The sequence below is a fragment of the Micromesistius poutassou genome (genome assembly GCF_964030765.1).
Source record: "Micromesistius poutassou genome assembly, chromosome: 2".
NCBI classification, from domain to species: domain Eukaryota; kingdom Metazoa; phylum Chordata; class Actinopteri; order Gadiformes; family Gadidae; genus Micromesistius; species Micromesistius poutassou.
The window spans coordinates 18117679-18134332 of NC_140272.1; the positions used below are offsets into that span (position 1 = coordinate 18117679).

A 16654-nucleotide genomic window follows, 5' to 3' on the forward strand; every position below is an offset into this window, starting at 1 on the left:
GTTCAACGCTTTAGCAGAACATAAAGAGAAGCTTTGTGCCAATATTCTGTTGCAGTTTTCACTTCCATCCAAAGTGAGACAAATCAATACCACTAAAACAAAAAGGATTAGTTGATAACCCTCCTCCCGTCACCATGGTCACCGCAGAAGGCAACATGTTGAAATGGTACACCATCAGCGCGATATCTCGCCAGTCGCCAAATAGCCCCACCTGTTATTTTGGCGCCTTGGCTGATGTTTGCAATAGCATGCCTAGATAATGTTGTACGCTGCCCTCTATGAAAAAGTGCACTTTTTCAGATATTCACACGTCTATGCAATGCAAAACATTACAATATATTATGTGAAGCTGCATTGCAGCAGACGGACACAGACCTATCTTCTTGGTTGATTTCTGTTAGATAAACTACGGACTGAACGAGGGGTAGCGGGGGAAATATTCCGAAAGCAGACAACTCTCAAATTTGCCAGTCCAGGCATCACTGAAACAGTACCGATAGCTAGATCATCTCTTGATTTAGGGGATCCAGAGCGCTACCCCCAACAGGCCTTTGCTTTATCCTTCAGAACCATAAAAGCAAAGCTCTACAGGAAAGAAAAAAAACACAACAGAACTAAAATGTTTAAAAGCAAGTGAATAAATTGTGCATGCAATGCAAAATTTGGCAGGAAATTAACGTGTACAGCATTCTGATATATTTCAAGGCTACCGTCGTCTCAAAGACCAAAGACAACCCAAAAGAATAAAGTAATGACGGATGTTTTTTTAAAAGCACCTTTGCCTTCACTTCTTCAATACTCCCCCCCCCCCCCCCCCCCTTAATACTTTGCCTTCTTTCCGATTGGTCTTCGTGATCGGGTCCCTCCTTTTTGCCGATGTTGAAATGACAAATGCCAAAGAGTCGGCTCTACCCACATGAATCTTCCTGAGTTCAACTCACGAAGGGCCGCCCTCGGCACGCCCAGGGGCTTATGAAGAGACAAACATGGGTGATATCTGTGTGTGTGTCGCGTCTCAGTGTTGCCATTAGGTCGATAACTTTAAAAACCAGTCACGTGATTTCACCTCTGAAAGGGCTTGCGGACCTTTTTCCTTCTCCGCGGGGGTTTGCCGCTCTCCGCACATGTCTCGCCGGCCTCCGGCCGCTGGGCGCCCGGCATGAAGAATCCACCGTGGGCGGGCGGGGGGGAGAACGGGGGGGGGAACGGGGGCGCCCCCGTGCCGGGAGGGTGCGGCGGCGGGCCCGGGGGAAAGAATCCCCCGTTGGCGGCCATGTCGGCGGCGGGCCCCCCTTGAAAGATGCGGTTGAAGAGGTCTTGTAGATCGGCCGGGTTACTGGGACCTGGGGCCGGCTCCGAGGGCGTCCTGGAGGTGGGGAAACACTCCGGCAGTTAGAGGACGAAACGTCACCTTCATCTGCCTGGATGCCATACTAGTAACAGTAACTTAATGTCTCCGTTCCTGGTGACATTAAGGTCTTGCATTTCCAAGACCGCTCTCCCATGACCACCAATATTCATTGACCACTTAACCCTAGCTCGACTGCAACCATTCCCAGGTGGGCCTTACCGCTGTCGTGCAGCGCTGCCATTGTTCTTGGAACCAAATGAGATGTGATAGGGCACACGGTGTGTGTCAGGCGAAATGCCAATCCTTTGGCAACCTGCCCACTCTGTAAAACAAAGAACAAGGCAGTATAAACGATACACTTCACAACACTTATCTTCAATGTTTTTAAACTCAAATACCACAATAACGTTTATTTCATTATGCGCCAATGGCAACCATCTCCTGCCATCAAGTTCACCTGTGATGTCGTACACCTTGCCATCCATAAAGGCAAAGTATGTGATCCGTAGGCCTAACATGCTGGACTCAGCCCACAGGTCTCCCTCCTCGGCACTGTGGAAACGGTTGCATTCCCCGCAAAACCTGGCCTCAGAAGGCTCACGGTCCATTTCAAACCGCCTGCAGAAAAACACAAGCAATGTTGCGTCGCTTATTTGTACATTTTCTGGTATGAATGAGCCAATAACTACGCTAAATTGTTTAATTTCATTTATTCTGTGTACTAAAGCCAGCAATGCTTCGAGGGGTATGTTAGATGGACGGAGGGCGGGACATACTTGTGCTTGCCTTCACATTTGGTACACATCATGGTATTCATGGCTTCCTTAAGGTCATCCTGCAGTTTGGTGAGGAACTCATTCATGGACTTTGACAGCTCAGTTGCCGCCATTCGCTTTCTGTGTTAGAAAAATGTAGGTCAGTCAGCTAATTCCATAAAATAATTTTGAAACAGCAAGTAAAACATACAAGTTTGTCTTCAGGGGGTGAGAATAACATCTTTATGCAATGATAAATGAAAAGCAATTCAGAAGCACTAGAGAATAAAAGCTCAATCTCTTCTACTAGGATGAAAGCTTTCTTGTTGAATCCCTGACAATATCCAAGAGCTTTAATACAGAGAATTGCAAAGAAACTGGGGCTGAACTTCTCCTTTTTTCTTTCACTCACATTTCATACTCTCGCCGTGTTTCAGGGTTACTGACAATATCCCAGGCGGCCCTGAGCACTTTGAACGCCTCCCCAGCACGGGGGTGCTTATTCTTGTCTGGATGGACCTAGCACACAGGGTAGAGAATACAGCAATAAACAAATGAAAATAACTCCCAACACTATACATTAGCCAATTTTTCCATTTTGGAAGATGGACCACGTATACATTACACACACACACACACACACCTGGACAGCCAGCTGCCTGTACGCCTTCTTCAGCTCCGCCTCAGAGGCGTGGACCTCCACACCGAGCACAGTGAAGGGGTCGAGCTCCTCCTCCGGTACCTGAGCCAAGGCCAGCAGCCTCTCCAGCTCCTGGCCCGGCTGGGTCTTCCCCAGTTGACCAGGGGAGTCCGGCAGGGACACGGGCACCCGTCCTTTTCTCCTAAACCAGTTTCTGACCGTCTCCGTCAAAGAGTTCACCCTCTTCCAGAGCCTGGAGTCCTGGCATGCGGCCCAACACCGGTTTGCCCTCTCTCCACCCACTCGGATCAGAAGACTCTTTCCCCACTGGGAAGCAAGCATTACTATGGCACAAACGAGGGCGAAACTGGTCGTGGCCACCTGCTGCAGCCACCTGGCCGACCGGACGGTCTTATCCATGAGCTCTGCAGCGGTGCCCCTGGCTCCCTGCAGGACCCGCAGGGCGTCCGCCTTCATCCCGGGGACGTCTGTGACCTTGGCGAGCAGCTGGAGGCCGACGTTGTACAGAGTCATCCCTCCGGTCTCCACGCCGACACCGCAATGGTGCGTGAGCGCCACAATGAGCTCAATCACCATGTGGATGCACGAGAGGCACCAGGTGCCCAGGGACTCTGACAACAGCTCCTTGAACGCCAGCACCAGCTCCTGGCCCCTGTTCCTGCGACCGCGACCCTGCTGGTGCTGGTGGTTGCGCCTGCGGTTCTGTTTGTGCCTACTACCCCCGGACATAACGGTACCTTTTTGAATGGAAGAAAAGAACAGAGAGCCGGCCGAGCTGTGGCTACTTTGTTCGGAAACCGCCCCGCCGCCACTGTTCCTGGACCTGCATCTCTTCCCCGCCCCCTGCGAGCTCCTCCCACCGGCCTCGCCGTTCATATGGGGCGACTTAACGTTTTCAGTTTGGCTTCCTCCTTGGCTATCTTCCTCTTCTTCTTCTTCGTCCTCCTCTTCTTCGTCCATACACCGAGTGTCTGCATAGTCCACACCTGGTTGTTGGCCTAACATTTTGAAGACTTGATCGTCTGCATCCCTGTGTGATTCTATGTGTCCGCCATTCACTTCTTCAGCAGTTCCTGAGTCTTGAGGCATGGCTAGGTTTGAGGTGTCCTGAGGGTTATTGAAATCCAGAACTGATGTAATGTCCTCCACAATGGGCACCCTGTGGGGGTCCTGCTCCCTTTCTCTGATCTCCCAGTGGTTAGTGCTGGTCACCAAAGGGGGACCACCAGAAGGCAGGGGGCCATCGGGACTCTCCTCCTCAGTCTCAGTAATGCCATCCATCTCCCTCTCAGATGAAGCCATCTCCAGTGGCCTTAGCTCTTTCGATCCAGGTGTAGATTGAATGGAATCTCATCAAAGATGATTGACTAAATTCATTCTCTCAGTCGATATCTTCTCCGAATTCTTGTAAGGCACAACCAAGGCAAGGTTAACCCCATTTTCCTTGTGTGTCACTTTCAAGGTTTGGATGTCGAGTCTTTCCTGGATAATCAGAATCACATCACACATTGGCCCCCTGGAATGATAGTTATATTTAGATCATTAAATACACTTGTAGATTCTCAACCAAAAAAAAATAGGTCACCATTGAACATTTTTCTTTCACCTGTGTAATAATATAATATTCATAACTAAAGATCCATATAGTCAGGAAGAAAAATTGTCTCCAAAATTGATCAGTTTGCAATAAACTTACAATTAAATGTCTTGTTTAAATCGCAAATGTATCTTTCTTAAACTGTCAGAGATCAACAGTTACATCTCAAGTTTACGTAAACAGAAGCATTTAATCTTGATTGCAATTTCCGTTCTGCAAGCACCTCATAACTAAAACCCGACAGGCAAATGGACAGTCTTCCATTTCATTTTGAGGATGCATTCACCAAACCACTAAGACGACTTGCATTTGCTTAAGACATTTTGACCCGATCCAGATAAACGACTCAGGTCCGACCAACGCCTCCCGCAACTATGAGCAAAGGTCCGAATACTTAAGCAAAGAGAAAAAGGCCTTATGTCCTTATAATAGGTCACCATGTATGGTTATTGATTGAACTGACACCTGCATCAAACGACGGCTAGCTTCGCAGAGCAGCCCCGGCTGGCCCAGGCGATGCCAGGCAGGACCGAAGAGAAAGTAGCCTGGCAGAGGTGGTTGTGTTAAACCAAGTGTGACAGTTGAACGTTTGACGGTGAACGATCGGACATCACCGGAGACGCACAGTAGTTTCTCCAGCAAACACAGCCGTACAAAGCTCCCATTAAACGCCTACGTCGAACAAACTGGCAAGGCAGTTGTAAACAACCCAGAACTAGCTAACGCTACGGTAGCATTGCTTCCTCTTCCTGTGAGGTTAGCGAGTTTGATCGGAGATATCAGTCATTTGCAAAGGAAACGAAATGGATCTAGCAAATGCATCAGAGCGCTCTCATTCATTAGATGCTATAGATACCTCGGAGGACTACGCAAGCGATTGACGGGTTGTTTTTAGGTTGTCACTGTCCCATGTTGTTTTCTCTTACTTTCCTCACTTCTTCTTCTACATTTATTGGTTTATTCGCACTGGTCTTCTTCTACGGTTCATGTCAGTCCTGCTCTCTGTCGCCTCTGTGGAGTGAGGATGTCAATGCATGTAGACGTGCGCGTTTGGCTTCTTCTCTTTGGTTTCTCCAATCAGTTACACGCACATTACCACCATCTACCGTTCAATGTTAGTCATTAAATATGGATTCATGCGTATGAACGTGCCGACATGTATGAGGCTCAAATGATCACAATTGAGTAAGAGCTAATAAAAAAAAGGCATACGAACTACATTTGAAATTTCAAACTTTCGGGATGTATTTGTATAGTACTTAATCGTCTGCGGCTCGATCCTTTACAACATATTGGTATTTATCGATTCAACCAAAATTAACACATTGGTGCCGCGCGCAACATTTCAAACGTGTAGGCTAGTGGTGTAAGAGAAGTGGAGGGGCGGAGGGACTGTCGATCATATCGGGGATCCCCTTACTGCGTCAGCGAATCTCCAACGAAATCAGATGGAAAATACAATCTTTAGCAATGCCCCCAAAATACCATCGTGGCACGTGTCTTACAGGTACAACAGTCATACACATAGGCCTATGGTGAATACACACTGGATTTAGGTTGAATGGCGACATTCTTATATAGGCCTATAATGGCAATCTGTGTGCCATAAGAAGCAAGGGTTAAAATTGGTATTTTAAACCCCCCACTACGGTCTCCACCTACATCTCCAATTTGAAAGCCGCCTCTGCCGGGAGAGGAAAACTCTTTTTCGGTCAGATGGCGTGCTGCAGTCCGCCCCCATCATTCTTGCACCCACACAAACAGTACAAAAAAAAGGCAGTCAGCAACCAATACGGTGCGCCGGAGGAGGATTTCTGCCAAAGAATTAAGACGAGTTGCTATAAGCGCAGGGACTTACTGACGAGCACGCCACTCAATACCAAACGTGATAGAAACTGGTTGAAGATAAGCGAAAAGAGAATGTCTTTCCGGGCGTTTCCGCAACATCTGGCTGCTCGGGATTAGTCCTGTCTTGGCTTCAAACAAAAACGATTTTTTTTTTAAATCTGAATTCAAATAACAAAGGATTTCTCACATATAGGCGAACGTTACACTTTGAGTATCAGTTGGCCATCCATATTTGTTTTTTCTTTTTGATGCGAAGCTCGTACACACTGGTGAACTATAGGGAAATTAAGCAGTTGTTGAACTGCACCCCTGCTGAATTAATCTGACTGATCAGAAGAAGGTAAGTGAAATGCCTTCTTTCCTTTCGATACAAATACAGCTGTATTAGTTGGGTCGTCTGGGCTCAGGGATTGTACAAAAGATGAAGAGAAAGCAATACAAAGCATTAACTTGACTGGACTCAACTGTAACCTCCAGATTTCTCAATTCACAATAGGAAAAGTTGTCAAACATAAGAGTAGTGTACCAGAAGCTGAAATAGGGCATTTCAATAATTAAGTACACTAGTTTAAATGTAAAACGTGGACGATCGTTGACTTCACCACGATGCCTAATCTACACTTAGTGGAAAAATGTTATATGCATGCTGCTAATGTACAATAGGTTCCATATAGACGTATAGGATGTCATGGACGATGCAGCAGATATGTCATAAAAGTTATATTAGCGTAATAGCGCCACAATAAGTTAAACTTATCAATACTAAATGTAGAGAAAAAGCGCTGTTCACTAACTATCAACTACCCAATTATCATTCAACACAGACACTGCACCTCCCAAATAATGACAAGCTGTAGCTCGTTCATACAACAGTTTATAGTCATTAAACCAGTACTGATAACAAATTACCATTTATATTCCACTGATGAAAACAATGGCTTCGTAATATGTTCATTCATGTAGGGCGATGCACGCCTCACTATTAGTCAGCCCTCAGTCACACCGGTGAAGTGATTAAACCAAGGTGTGGACTTAAACCCCAGTGTCACTTCAGCAAACCAGTATTATTACAAAATCAACTCAGTGACCCACCACACACACACACACACACACACACACACACACACACACACACACACACACACACACACACACACACACACACACACACACACACACACACACACACACACACACACACACACACACAGCACCTGCATTCAACGCACATCTATTACAGCTATTGCACTTTTAGATATTATAGCACTGACAGCCAGTGGATCCGAAAATGTAAACATGCTTACCTTACCATCATGACTGTATGCAGCAATATTGCCACAGCAGTGATGTCCTTCTCGTCACACTTTTCCAATTCCACCTGTGAGCCATGCTGAATCACACATGAGAGGCTTGTGTGTTTGTGTTTGTGTGTGCAAGTAAATGTTATAATTACAGGGTTGTTTACTAGGAAAGCCATGGTAGTTATAATGACTGATGAGATATTGTGTTGACTCCCTCAGTAGTCATAATTTGCATTAAAAATGATCAAACAATAGGACCTATATACTATGTTACAACCTTGTGGCTGTGTGTTTTAGCTGAAAGTCCTTGAGAACTGTGTAAGTGTACTACTGTCTGACCCATCCCATCGTTGGGTACTGTCTCATTTACCATCTGACTCTAAGCTATAAAGTAAATGAAAAACATACCCTAGATTACCACAATGACTTCTTCTTTATTGTGATGCCTTAGTTGTTTATCGCAATTTCATCAAAGCTCCCTTTCCTCTCCCTCATGCGTTTCTTGCCCTACTTGCTCTAGGTACAGCGCCATGTCTCTGCCACGCACGCTTGGGGAGTTACAGCTCTATCGGGTGCTTCAGAGAGCCAACTTACTGGCCTATTACGACACCTTCATCCAGCAAGGTGGCGATGACGTGCAGCAGCTCTGTGAGGCGGCTGAGGAAGAATTCTTGGAGATCATGGCACTAGTTGGCATGGCCACGAAGCCACTGCATGTGCGTAGGCTACAGAAGGCGCTCCGTGACTGGGCGGCCAATCCGGCGCTCTTCAACCAGCCCGTGTCCAGCGCCGCTCCCTGCGGGATCCCGCTGTTCAAAGTGGAGGGCACGGGCTCCGCGGGGTCGCAGGGGGGGCCCAGGAAGTCCGTCAGCAACGGCCAGCCGGGCTCCCCCTGCGAGAGGGAGGACAGGGCGTGTCTCACGCCGATGCACAGCGGGAGCCCCAGGAGCCCCTGCTCTCAGGCGTCCCCCCAGCCCCCCGACGCGCACTACAGGGATAAACTGTCGCCCATGGACCACCACTGGCTCAACCCCGAGCAGGACGGGAACTGCACGGCGGAGGACGGCTCCCCCAGCCCACCGCTGCACCCGTCCGGCCCGGCGGGTCCCTCCACACCCCCGGGGTCCTCCACGTCTTTCCCCCCCCCCGGGACGCTCTCGGCCTGGCCCGGGGGGCAGCTGGACGGAGAGACGGCCAGGGCGGTGGGGGAGAGTGTGGAGAGGCTCCTGAGGACGCTGCCCAGATCAGAGCCAGGGGAGGTGAAGACTCTGCTGAGGATGAACAAGAAGATGGCAAAAACTGTGGGTCACATATTCAAGATGGGACCGCAGGACAGGAACAAGGAGGAGGAGATCAGGAAGTACAGCCTGATTTACGGGAGGTTTGACTCAAAGCGGAGGGAAGGCAAGCAACTCACGCATCATGAGGTAAGGGCATCAAACCAAAGACACAAAAACTAAAGTGATGGACTTCTTTATATTTCTCATTAGAAATATGAAAGGATTAATTTCACTAGCGGCTAGGGTTGCAATATTTGATGTAAATCAGTTTAAAGATGGCTCCCTTTACTTAGTGTTCTCTCCCCTCAGTTGATCATCAATGAAGCTGCTGCCCAGTTCTGTATGAGAGACAATGCCCTTTTGCTGAGACGTGTCGAACTCTTTTCTTTGGCTCGGCAGGTGGCAAGGAAGTGTGCCTACACATCAACATTAAAACATGCTCGGTAAGATCACTGAAAACATGGAACAAATCCTTCTGCTCGACAGTTGGATGTACAGTCCATATTCCATATTTGTTAGTGTTAAATATCATTGTATTTCTATAGTAAATGAAACACGGGAATGTAGAGTAAGTAATATGGAAATGAATCGTGTACATTCCAGAATATGGCATTATTGGATCTAATGTTGTATGTAACGTAACAATATATGAGCCCGATCTGGTTATGTAAGGACATTTCTCATACATTAAACTCAGGTGATTTTTACATGTAATTATAGTACCATAATTCAAATGGCAATTTAAACAAAACGTATCTTGATTGAACTAGCTCTGATAAAAAGGAAATCTGTGCAAAATATACATAAATAAACAATTTGCAGGTGATCTGGGCTATATTTTTGTTTTTCATTATGTTTATCTTATCTCATCTTATTCTTTTTATTCTTTCTTTCTATTCAAAGGACAATTACAGATGACAATAATTTCCTATCGCAAAAGAGGGTGAAACATGAGGTGAGTTATCAAAGCACAATTATAACTGGCCAATTAGCTTGGTTTGAATGTGTGGGTTAAAAACGATGAATTAATTGCTGGATGTTTCTGCCACATAATCAGACTGATCATCACAACTTCTTTTCGCAACGCGACGTGAAAACTGTTCATTAGAACTCTATGTTCCTCTTGTGCGGCTGTGATGTTGTCCAGGTCATTGTGCCAGAAAGCGTGTCTTCGCTGGTTGGGGTGGAGGGGTCAGAGATTACGACCCAGAGGGCGGAGGACGACAGTGTGTCTAATGAAAGCCTGGACACTGTATCCCAAGGTAGTCTCCCCAGATAAGCACTATAATATCAAGTGTTTCTCTTTGTATTGCTCTTTGGGGAGTTTTGACACTTTTTTTTTTTTTATCTCTAACCTGTCCCCTTCTACAGATCATCTGTCATCCCCAGACATGTTTTATGTTTCTTTAAATGTCAATGTCTGATTGTATGAAACCACTGATTATCGTAAAAGAAGGGTTACCGCTATGGAGGAGTACCCACGCAGTACACACACACACACACACACACATCTGTCTGTCCAACTAGACATAATTGGTTACAGTGCGACCAATCTCCATCCCCCTGCCCTCTTCCCCACCCCCTCCAACAGACACTTCTAACCCGGTCAACTGGAGTCGCCATCTCATACAGCAAACACTTATGGATGAAGGGCTGCGATTGGCTAGGATGGTGTCACATGGCCGAGATGGCAGGATCAGCCTAGGGTCAGAAGGCACTCATTCAACAGGTGAATTTTCAAAAAAAATAGCCTGATATTAGATCAGGCTATTTTTGCACATGACCTTTCTTTCTTTCTTTCTTTTCTACTGAGCCACATGTTTGGTTTTTAATTTAAAGTGGAAGAAAATAGGATTTTATTCGATGAACGGAACGACGCAGACAGAGATCCCCAAACAATGAATGTTTTATGGATCTACAGTTTGAACAACAGTGAGTCATATAATCTCTGAGGTGACGCCTCCCACTATGCACAGCTGAACTTCACTAGACTGCAAATTAGAGAGGTTTGCAGTTAGAAGGAGACGAAGAGAGAGAGAGAGATGACATAGACAAATGTGTAACACTGTCATGGGCTAGAATCAAACACAACGTCACCATCATCATATAAAATAAGAAAAAGTTGATATTATTAACAGTGTCCCCCCCCCCCCCAAATGTATTCATCAGAGGTATGTGAGAGATTTAGAAGGGCTCAGCACTGCTGGGCTGAGGCAGCAGGAAACAGAGAGAAAGAAAAGAAAAGCAGCAAGAAGCAAACAAAGGCATGAGGAGGAGGAGGTGGGGATAGGAAGCACTCTGTGGGCGTTCAGATCTCCCTGCCCGCCCCCCCCCCCCCCCCCCCCCAACAGCAGCAGTGTCTGACGTCAGACTTTTAGGTGCGTGGGCTGGAGGGCGGGAGCCATTGGGCGTGGGGGCGAAGGAGTGGGAGGTAATTGGAGGGGCGTTGCATTGACTCACCAAGCGACAGTGTTCAAAAATAAAACTTGTGGGCAGGGAAATGGCACAGTCCTTTTTTATACATCTCATACACACATCCCCCTCGGAGTAAAGTGTGGAAATAATAAAAATGACATATGTTTCATCTCTGACGTTGGTCTCCCTCCACTCTGTCTTGTTGTTTTTCTCACCCCTTGTGGTTTTTTGATGCTTATTGTCTCTCAGTATGCGTTGTTATCTTTAAGAATTCATCTTTCAGGAAAAAAATATAATGACAGTATTCCTGGACACTTGTATTGACGGTCAGTTGTTTGTGCTGGTGCTTAAACCACTGCGAAACACACCATGAGTCCGATATTAAAATGAAATGCTCCAAAAAAATCTAAAACATGAAATCTTTCAAATAGAAGTATATGCAGTTACAGTAAAATCGACTTTAGTAAATGCACGGTTAACGCAACATGTCAGAACTAAACTGCCTCATAGTGACTATCTATACTTCACAGACCTCCAACATGCTATTATAATGACAATGATAAACTGAGTCCTTGTCTATTTTTAACTATATTCATATCACAGACAGGATGTTTACTTACGCAACTTTGTTTTATTTGTTTTTCACAGATTACGAGAGTAAAGAAGAGCGGGGGAGTGCAATAGCGTGTAGGAGCCGGAGCCCTATCATCACAAAGGAGGATTTTGACCACAGAGGGAAATGAACCCCCCCCCCCCCCCCCCTAGGGGGTACACTACGTCGTATGTACAGACCTCCATCTCAACCTCAACACATCATGTACTATATGGACTGTAACTGAGCAGGTTTAAGTTCTCACATCAATTACTAGAAAACACGACAAAAATGGCTGGGGGAAAAAATCCATATTATAAATACCTTAAACCCTGTCTTGATTGATGGCTCCTCAGCCTTACGGTGGCAAGTCTGGGTAGAAAGCCATGGGTGCCTAAACCCACACTAAATGGACAAGACATGGTGGTATTAAGAGTTTATATTAGTCTGTAATAAACCTGATGGGATCGCTGAGCTAGTGGGCAGGGTTATTTGAATGGTGGGGGGCAAAATTAAATCTTTAAAATATCTATCAGCATTTTTAACATATCAACATACAATATTTGAAAAATTGTCCTCTGCTGCCCTCTAACTAAATAAAATCATATGTGATGATTTAAATTTTAATAGGAAGTGTTGATGATGTAACGCTAGTAGATACTAGAGAGCTAGGGGGGAGCTTCTAAAATATTAGTTATTCAACATGGAATATATACCGTTGCTGTTGTCTGCTATCTTGTGGATTTCACATCAACTCATGAACCCTGAGATGATCTATAATTTATAAAGAAATTACATCAGATTAAACATCCTTCAGTTATTTGAGCACTGAAACAATATTTGTGTGATGCTAGGGTGTAAAAGTAATGTGTTTTTCACACTCTTCACACATTCACGCCCCTATTAACAGTATCATTTAAGTCAGTCACTTTGAAATAATCATAACTTTGCAAAGTTTTAGTGTGTGTCCAGGTTGTTAAAATAAGTAAAACTACAATACAACTGTACAACGATCCAGATAATGATGGGGCCATGTTTATTTACTGAAGATAAAATATGGAACAAGCCTTCTTTTTAACTGAATATCATTGATGTGTTCATTACTGTGGTCTTATAATCGAACACACATCTATCCGTGGTGTAATCTCGTTGAAAAGAAAAACATTTTCTTAAATTTTAGGTGGGAACATTTTCAGATAGCTGAGGTTTGCCTATGTCATCCAGTCACCCCCACTAACCCAAAAGACCACCCACTCACACCCCTGCTCTCCCACAGGGGCTGCTACGTTTTACTTATTGCCACCTACCAGTTAGAATCTTATAAAACGAGAGGGAGTAGAGACGAGTGCAGTGCAGTGTTTACCATCCGGGATCTGGGGGTTAACGTCCTCAAGATCTCCTCTTGGATCAAAAACCCATCAAAGCAACATCAAATGATGATGAACAATCCCACACACACTCAACCTGGAGTCAAAAGATGATCAAACGGTGCTTCATCTTCCGACACAACTGACCCTTCACTACATTAGATATGAATATGCTAATGTTTTGTTGTTATATTGTTATATTAATAGAAATAGTGGGAAGGCCCATGTTTGGAAATGCATTGTCCATTATAACTACATGATATCTACACAATAAGACAGGCAGCCAAGTGATGTATAGCATTCAATTTAACTGCAGGTTCTCTTTCACTATTGTCACCACCCTCATGTTGAAAAACAGATTATTTATTTTATTAAATCTCAATAAACGTTATTTTATTGTTTAATTAAGAATTGTTTTTGTGATTTTTCAAGTCATAATTTCATGTTCAAATGTTTAGTGTTTGAGGAATTATGTAATTACCTTTTCTATAACGTGATGGTGTGTTAGTAATTTATAGCTTGCGTCACACAGCCAGTAACACCGTCTTGTTTTGCAGTTTTTTTTTTTCTTTCCATTTCCGTGCGGAACAGTTAGTTCTGTACAGACGAGGCTTGCATGACTCACCTTTAGTAGTGATGTCAGCACTCAGATCCACTCAGCGCTATTTCACACATAGCCCTCCTCTGTTGGGTAGGCAACAAAGATGGTTCTGCATGGCATGGTCTTTAAAACAGAATGCAACAATAACGTTTTGGGGAATCTGTTTATGGATTGAGGTTCCGTGGTATTTCAGGGTTGTTTATTTCTTTAAATATAAAACCAGAGGAGAACCTAAAGTAGAAAAAAAACACACAGATAGAATTGAATCAAAGCAGTCTGTTTTTTGCAAACCCAAACCCAAATCTAAATATTCCTCAGCAGAAAAACTGTTTATTTCGAGTTAGCTATTTCTTAATGTACAGAGAAAAAAAAAAAAAACGAAAGTAATCTCTCTTTAAGACATCATCATAGAACAGGGTGAAGTGGTGCGTCTGCTAGGTGAAGCGGTGCGTCTGCTAGGTGATGTGCGTGTGGAGGTGTCGCAGGAACTCTCCCCGGGTGGCCGTGTGTCCGGGGAAGATGGCGTGGCAGAACTCGCACACCTGGGACTGCAGCTCCATTTCGGACATGAACGCCCCGCCGTTGGGGCTCAGCACCTCGTTGTCGAGGTGGGGGTTGTAAGGCCAAGCCAGCGGACTTGCCGTCTGAGAGGGAGAGCACCACACATGAGACACCCTCGCCGAGGCAGAACGTACTCATGACATTACAGATTTTGAATTGTTCTTTTCTTTTTTTTTTTAATTTTAGAGGATACATTCATCCACAGCAAGCAGTGTGACATTTATTTTCTTCGGACGCTCGTCATTAACGTTCTTTGCATCTTGCTCAAGGGTACGCCTACAGGAAGACTGCAGTGACGGGGTTTCGACCGCACAACTTTGGGCTGCTTCTCTAATATACACACACAACCACCAGACCATAGGCCCCCCCCCCCCCCCCCCCCCAAAAAAAAGGTGGCCAGATAAAAGGTCAGAAAGAAGGACTCCCTACCCCATACGGCTGCATAACCTTACGCTCTCCTCTCTGACGGCCTTGATAGAAACCAGAGCTACTGAGCGCAGGAGACCTCGAGGCTGGAGACGCGGGTCCGGGACCTTCTCCTCCATCTCCTCCATCTTCTTCTTCTTCTTCGTCAGTTTGTCGGGGAACGGGCACATTTAGACCAAGTTTCCCGATGTCTTCAGCAAGGAGCGCAGAGAATGTGGTCACACCTGCAGCAGTGCGGGGATGGCCAACGTCACGCTGTGGTGAAGAAGCGTTCTGGTTGGTCGCTACCAGCGGGGGAATACTGTCCTCCTGGGTACGTGCAGCGCTCCCCTGGCTGCCCTGGGACGCCAGGACACTCAGGCTGCCATCTTTGTTCAAATAGACGACAAGAAGAGCACAATTTTAAATTCCAAAATACATTTTTTTATAACTGAAGTAACGATACACACTTTTGCTGTTTGTAGTATCAGATGTCACAAGGTTTCAGATCCTTACATGAAAAGCGAAGTGTGTACTCATTTAAAAAAAGATGACAATTAAAATAAATCGCTAGGATAATTAAGAAGGGAAGTTATCAGTTATCATCGTGTTTTCAAAATTGACCATTTGAACCTTGTTGTTTGTGTAGTTCCCTTGACAGTTTCTGCAACAGAGCTGCTTGCCGTATGCATATTGATCTGAGGTGAACAAACTCCCTGAAGAGTTCATTGTATGCGTCCTCCATCTCCACAAGGATCTGCTTCTTATAAAACATATCATATTAACACATCTGTGCAGATACTGATATTACTAATTTCTTAAACGTATTATGGTTTATAGGGGTGTAACGATACACTAAACTCATGATTTGTTACGTACCTCGGTTTTTAAGTCACGGTTCGGTATGTTTTTTGGTACAGCAGTTTTTTTTTATTTAACTTTTTTTTTAATTTTTATTTGATTTATTAAATTGTATCAAACAAATGCCTTACACAAATGAAAAGACATCAAATACAATTGAGGATAAAAGCACAATAAAGTCCAGGACTTATTTCCATTGAGGTCCTCAACACAAAACATCAGGACAAGACAAGACACTCACAGAGTGTGTGATAATTAATAAAAACGTTTTTCAAAAAAAAAAAAAAAAAACATTTTTTTTTTCCCGGTAGGAACCGTTAGACCCGTACCGAAAAATGTCGGTACGAATGAGTATCGTTACACCCCTAATGGTTTATAATAATGATTCATGATTTAAAACCCCTTTGCATTGACAGTTGGATATTTTCAAAAATGTCATAAATGAGAAGCATTTGAAAAAAAGTTGCACATTCTAAAGGAAGATGTAAAAGCATGAGGAAGTAAGCACCAAAGAAGGAAACGAGAGTTCTCTGGAGCAAAAAGGGAACTCCCCAAATTGACTGTTTACTGTTTGGACTCAGCGATTGGCATTATGTATTGCTTTATTTTCATATGTTTTTATATATATTTTAGGGGATGTTTTGTACATGGTGACAAAGTAAAAAAAAGTAACATATTGGCATACCTTGCACAAACACAGCCTACTAATCTACTGCAAGATAGAATGAGCACATGAGTAGACGAAACTACCCTGAGAATTAACCTTTTGTCTTGCTCCAATAGGTCTTCAAGTGACTTTGATTTCCAGCAGTAATACTTGTGTTTTTGAATTATTCGATAATAGTTTTGTATTACTGTTGTCACTCCTCTAACTTTATCGAGTCGTAGTTATCACACAATGCAGCACCACAACACAACCATTTCGAAACGCAGGTACTTACAAGTTAGTCGAGCAAGACTTTTAGAAAAGGAGTCCAGTGAACTCTGCCAACAAACATCATAACAGAAACGCAACTGTGAAGATGACGTGAACTTCCCAAACATGTGGATTCGTACCCG

General features: G+C 44.6%; 3 protein-coding genes across 8 annotated transcripts; 1 reads left to right on the top strand and 2 right to left on the bottom strand.

The window, feature by feature from the left end:
* Positions 1–822: 822 nt before the first annotated feature.
* On the bottom strand, positions 823–5311 carry dnajc14 (DnaJ (Hsp40) homolog, subfamily C, member 14). 2 transcript variants are annotated; one of them, XM_084464375.1, is made up of 7 exons: positions 5221–5311; positions 2750–4283; positions 2519–2625; positions 2128–2247; positions 1809–1969; positions 1571–1673; positions 823–1366 (listed from the first exon to the last, which is right to left on the bottom strand). In XM_084464375.1, the coding sequence occupies exons 2-7, from the start codon at positions 4067–4069 to the stop codon at positions 1063–1065; spliced, it is 2115 nt and encodes a 704-aa protein (XP_084320501.1). In that variant the 5' UTR covers positions 4070–4283; positions 5221–5311; the 3' UTR covers positions 823–1062. The 2 variants fall into 2 exon arrangements, with proteins under 2 accessions (XP_084320501.1, XP_084320502.1); XM_084464376.1 differs by having other exon boundaries at positions 2750–4249; positions 5221–5286.
* Positions 5312–6422: 1111 nt separating this feature from the next.
* nab2 (NGFI-A binding protein 2 (EGR1 binding protein 2)) lies at positions 6423–13496 on the top strand. 3 transcript variants are annotated; one of them, XM_084464377.1, is made up of 7 exons: positions 6423–6552; positions 8034–8940; positions 9103–9236; positions 9697–9748; positions 9941–10055; positions 10385–10522; positions 11857–13496. In XM_084464377.1, exons 2-7 carry the CDS (start codon positions 8044–8046, stop codon positions 11949–11951), a joined length of 1431 nt encoding a protein of 476 aa, XP_084320503.1. In that variant the 5' UTR covers positions 6423–6552; positions 8034–8043; the 3' UTR covers positions 11952–13496. The 3 variants fall into 3 exon arrangements, with proteins under 3 accessions (XP_084320503.1, XP_084320504.1, XP_084320505.1); XM_084464378.1 differs by having other exon boundaries at positions 9193–9236; XM_084464379.1 differs by lacking the exons at positions 10385–10522; positions 11857–13496 and adding an exon at positions 10165–10376.
* Positions 13497–13952: 456 nt separating this feature from the next.
* Positions 13953–16654, bottom strand: LOC311339326 (uncharacterized protein). Of its 3 annotated transcripts, none has more exons than XM_084464710.1 (4): positions 16537–16654; positions 15368–15494; positions 14759–15123; positions 13953–14412 (listed from the first exon to the last, which is right to left on the bottom strand). In XM_084464710.1, the coding sequence occupies exons 2-4, from the start codon at positions 15477–15479 to the stop codon at positions 14224–14226; spliced, it is 666 nt and encodes a 221-aa protein (XP_084320836.1). In that variant the 5' UTR covers positions 15480–15494; positions 16537–16654; the 3' UTR covers positions 13953–14223. The 3 variants fall into 3 exon arrangements, with proteins under 3 accessions (XP_084320836.1, XP_084320834.1, XP_084320835.1); XM_084464708.1 differs by having other exon boundaries at positions 15359–15494; XM_084464709.1 differs by having other exon boundaries at positions 15359–15497; positions 16537–16649.

Bases quoted from the DNA above. Each gene is read 5' to 3' on its own strand.
- dnajc14 (XM_084464375.1), bottom strand. From the start codon at position 4,069: ATGGCTTCATCTGAGAGGGAGATGGATGGCATTACTGAGACTGAGGAG. The intron at 2,626-2,749 runs GTGTGTGTGTGT...CCTGTGTGCTAG, and splicing joins ACAGGCAGCTGGCTGTCCAG to GTCCATCCAGACAAGAATAA. The intron at 2,248-2,518 runs GTGAGTGAAAGA...TTTCTAACACAG, and splicing joins ACACGGCGAGAGTATGAAAT to AAAGCGAATGGCGGCAACTG.
- nab2 (XM_084464377.1), top strand. From the start codon at position 8,044: ATGTCTCTGCCACGCACGCTTGGGGAGTTACAGCTCTATCGGGTGCTT. The intron at 8,941-9,102 runs GTAAGGGCATCA...CTCTCCCCTCAG, and splicing joins AGCAACTCACGCATCATGAG to TTGATCATCAATGAAGCTGC. The intron at 10,056-10,384 runs GTAGTCTCCCCA...CCCCTCCAACAG, and splicing joins CCTGGACACTGTATCCCAAG to ACACTTCTAACCCGGTCAAC.
- LOC311339326 (XM_084464708.1), bottom strand. From the start codon at position 15,479: ATGGAGGACGCATACAATGAACTCTTCAGGGAGTTTGTTCACCTCAGA. The intron at 15,124-15,358 runs GTCAATTTTGAA...ATTTGAACAAAG, and splicing joins CAAACAACAAGGTTCAAATG to ATGGCAGCCTGAGTGTCCTG. The intron at 14,413-14,758 runs GTAGGGAGTCCT...TCTCCCTCTCAG, and splicing joins AGGTTATGCAGCCGTATGGG to ACGGCAAGTCCGCTGGCTTG.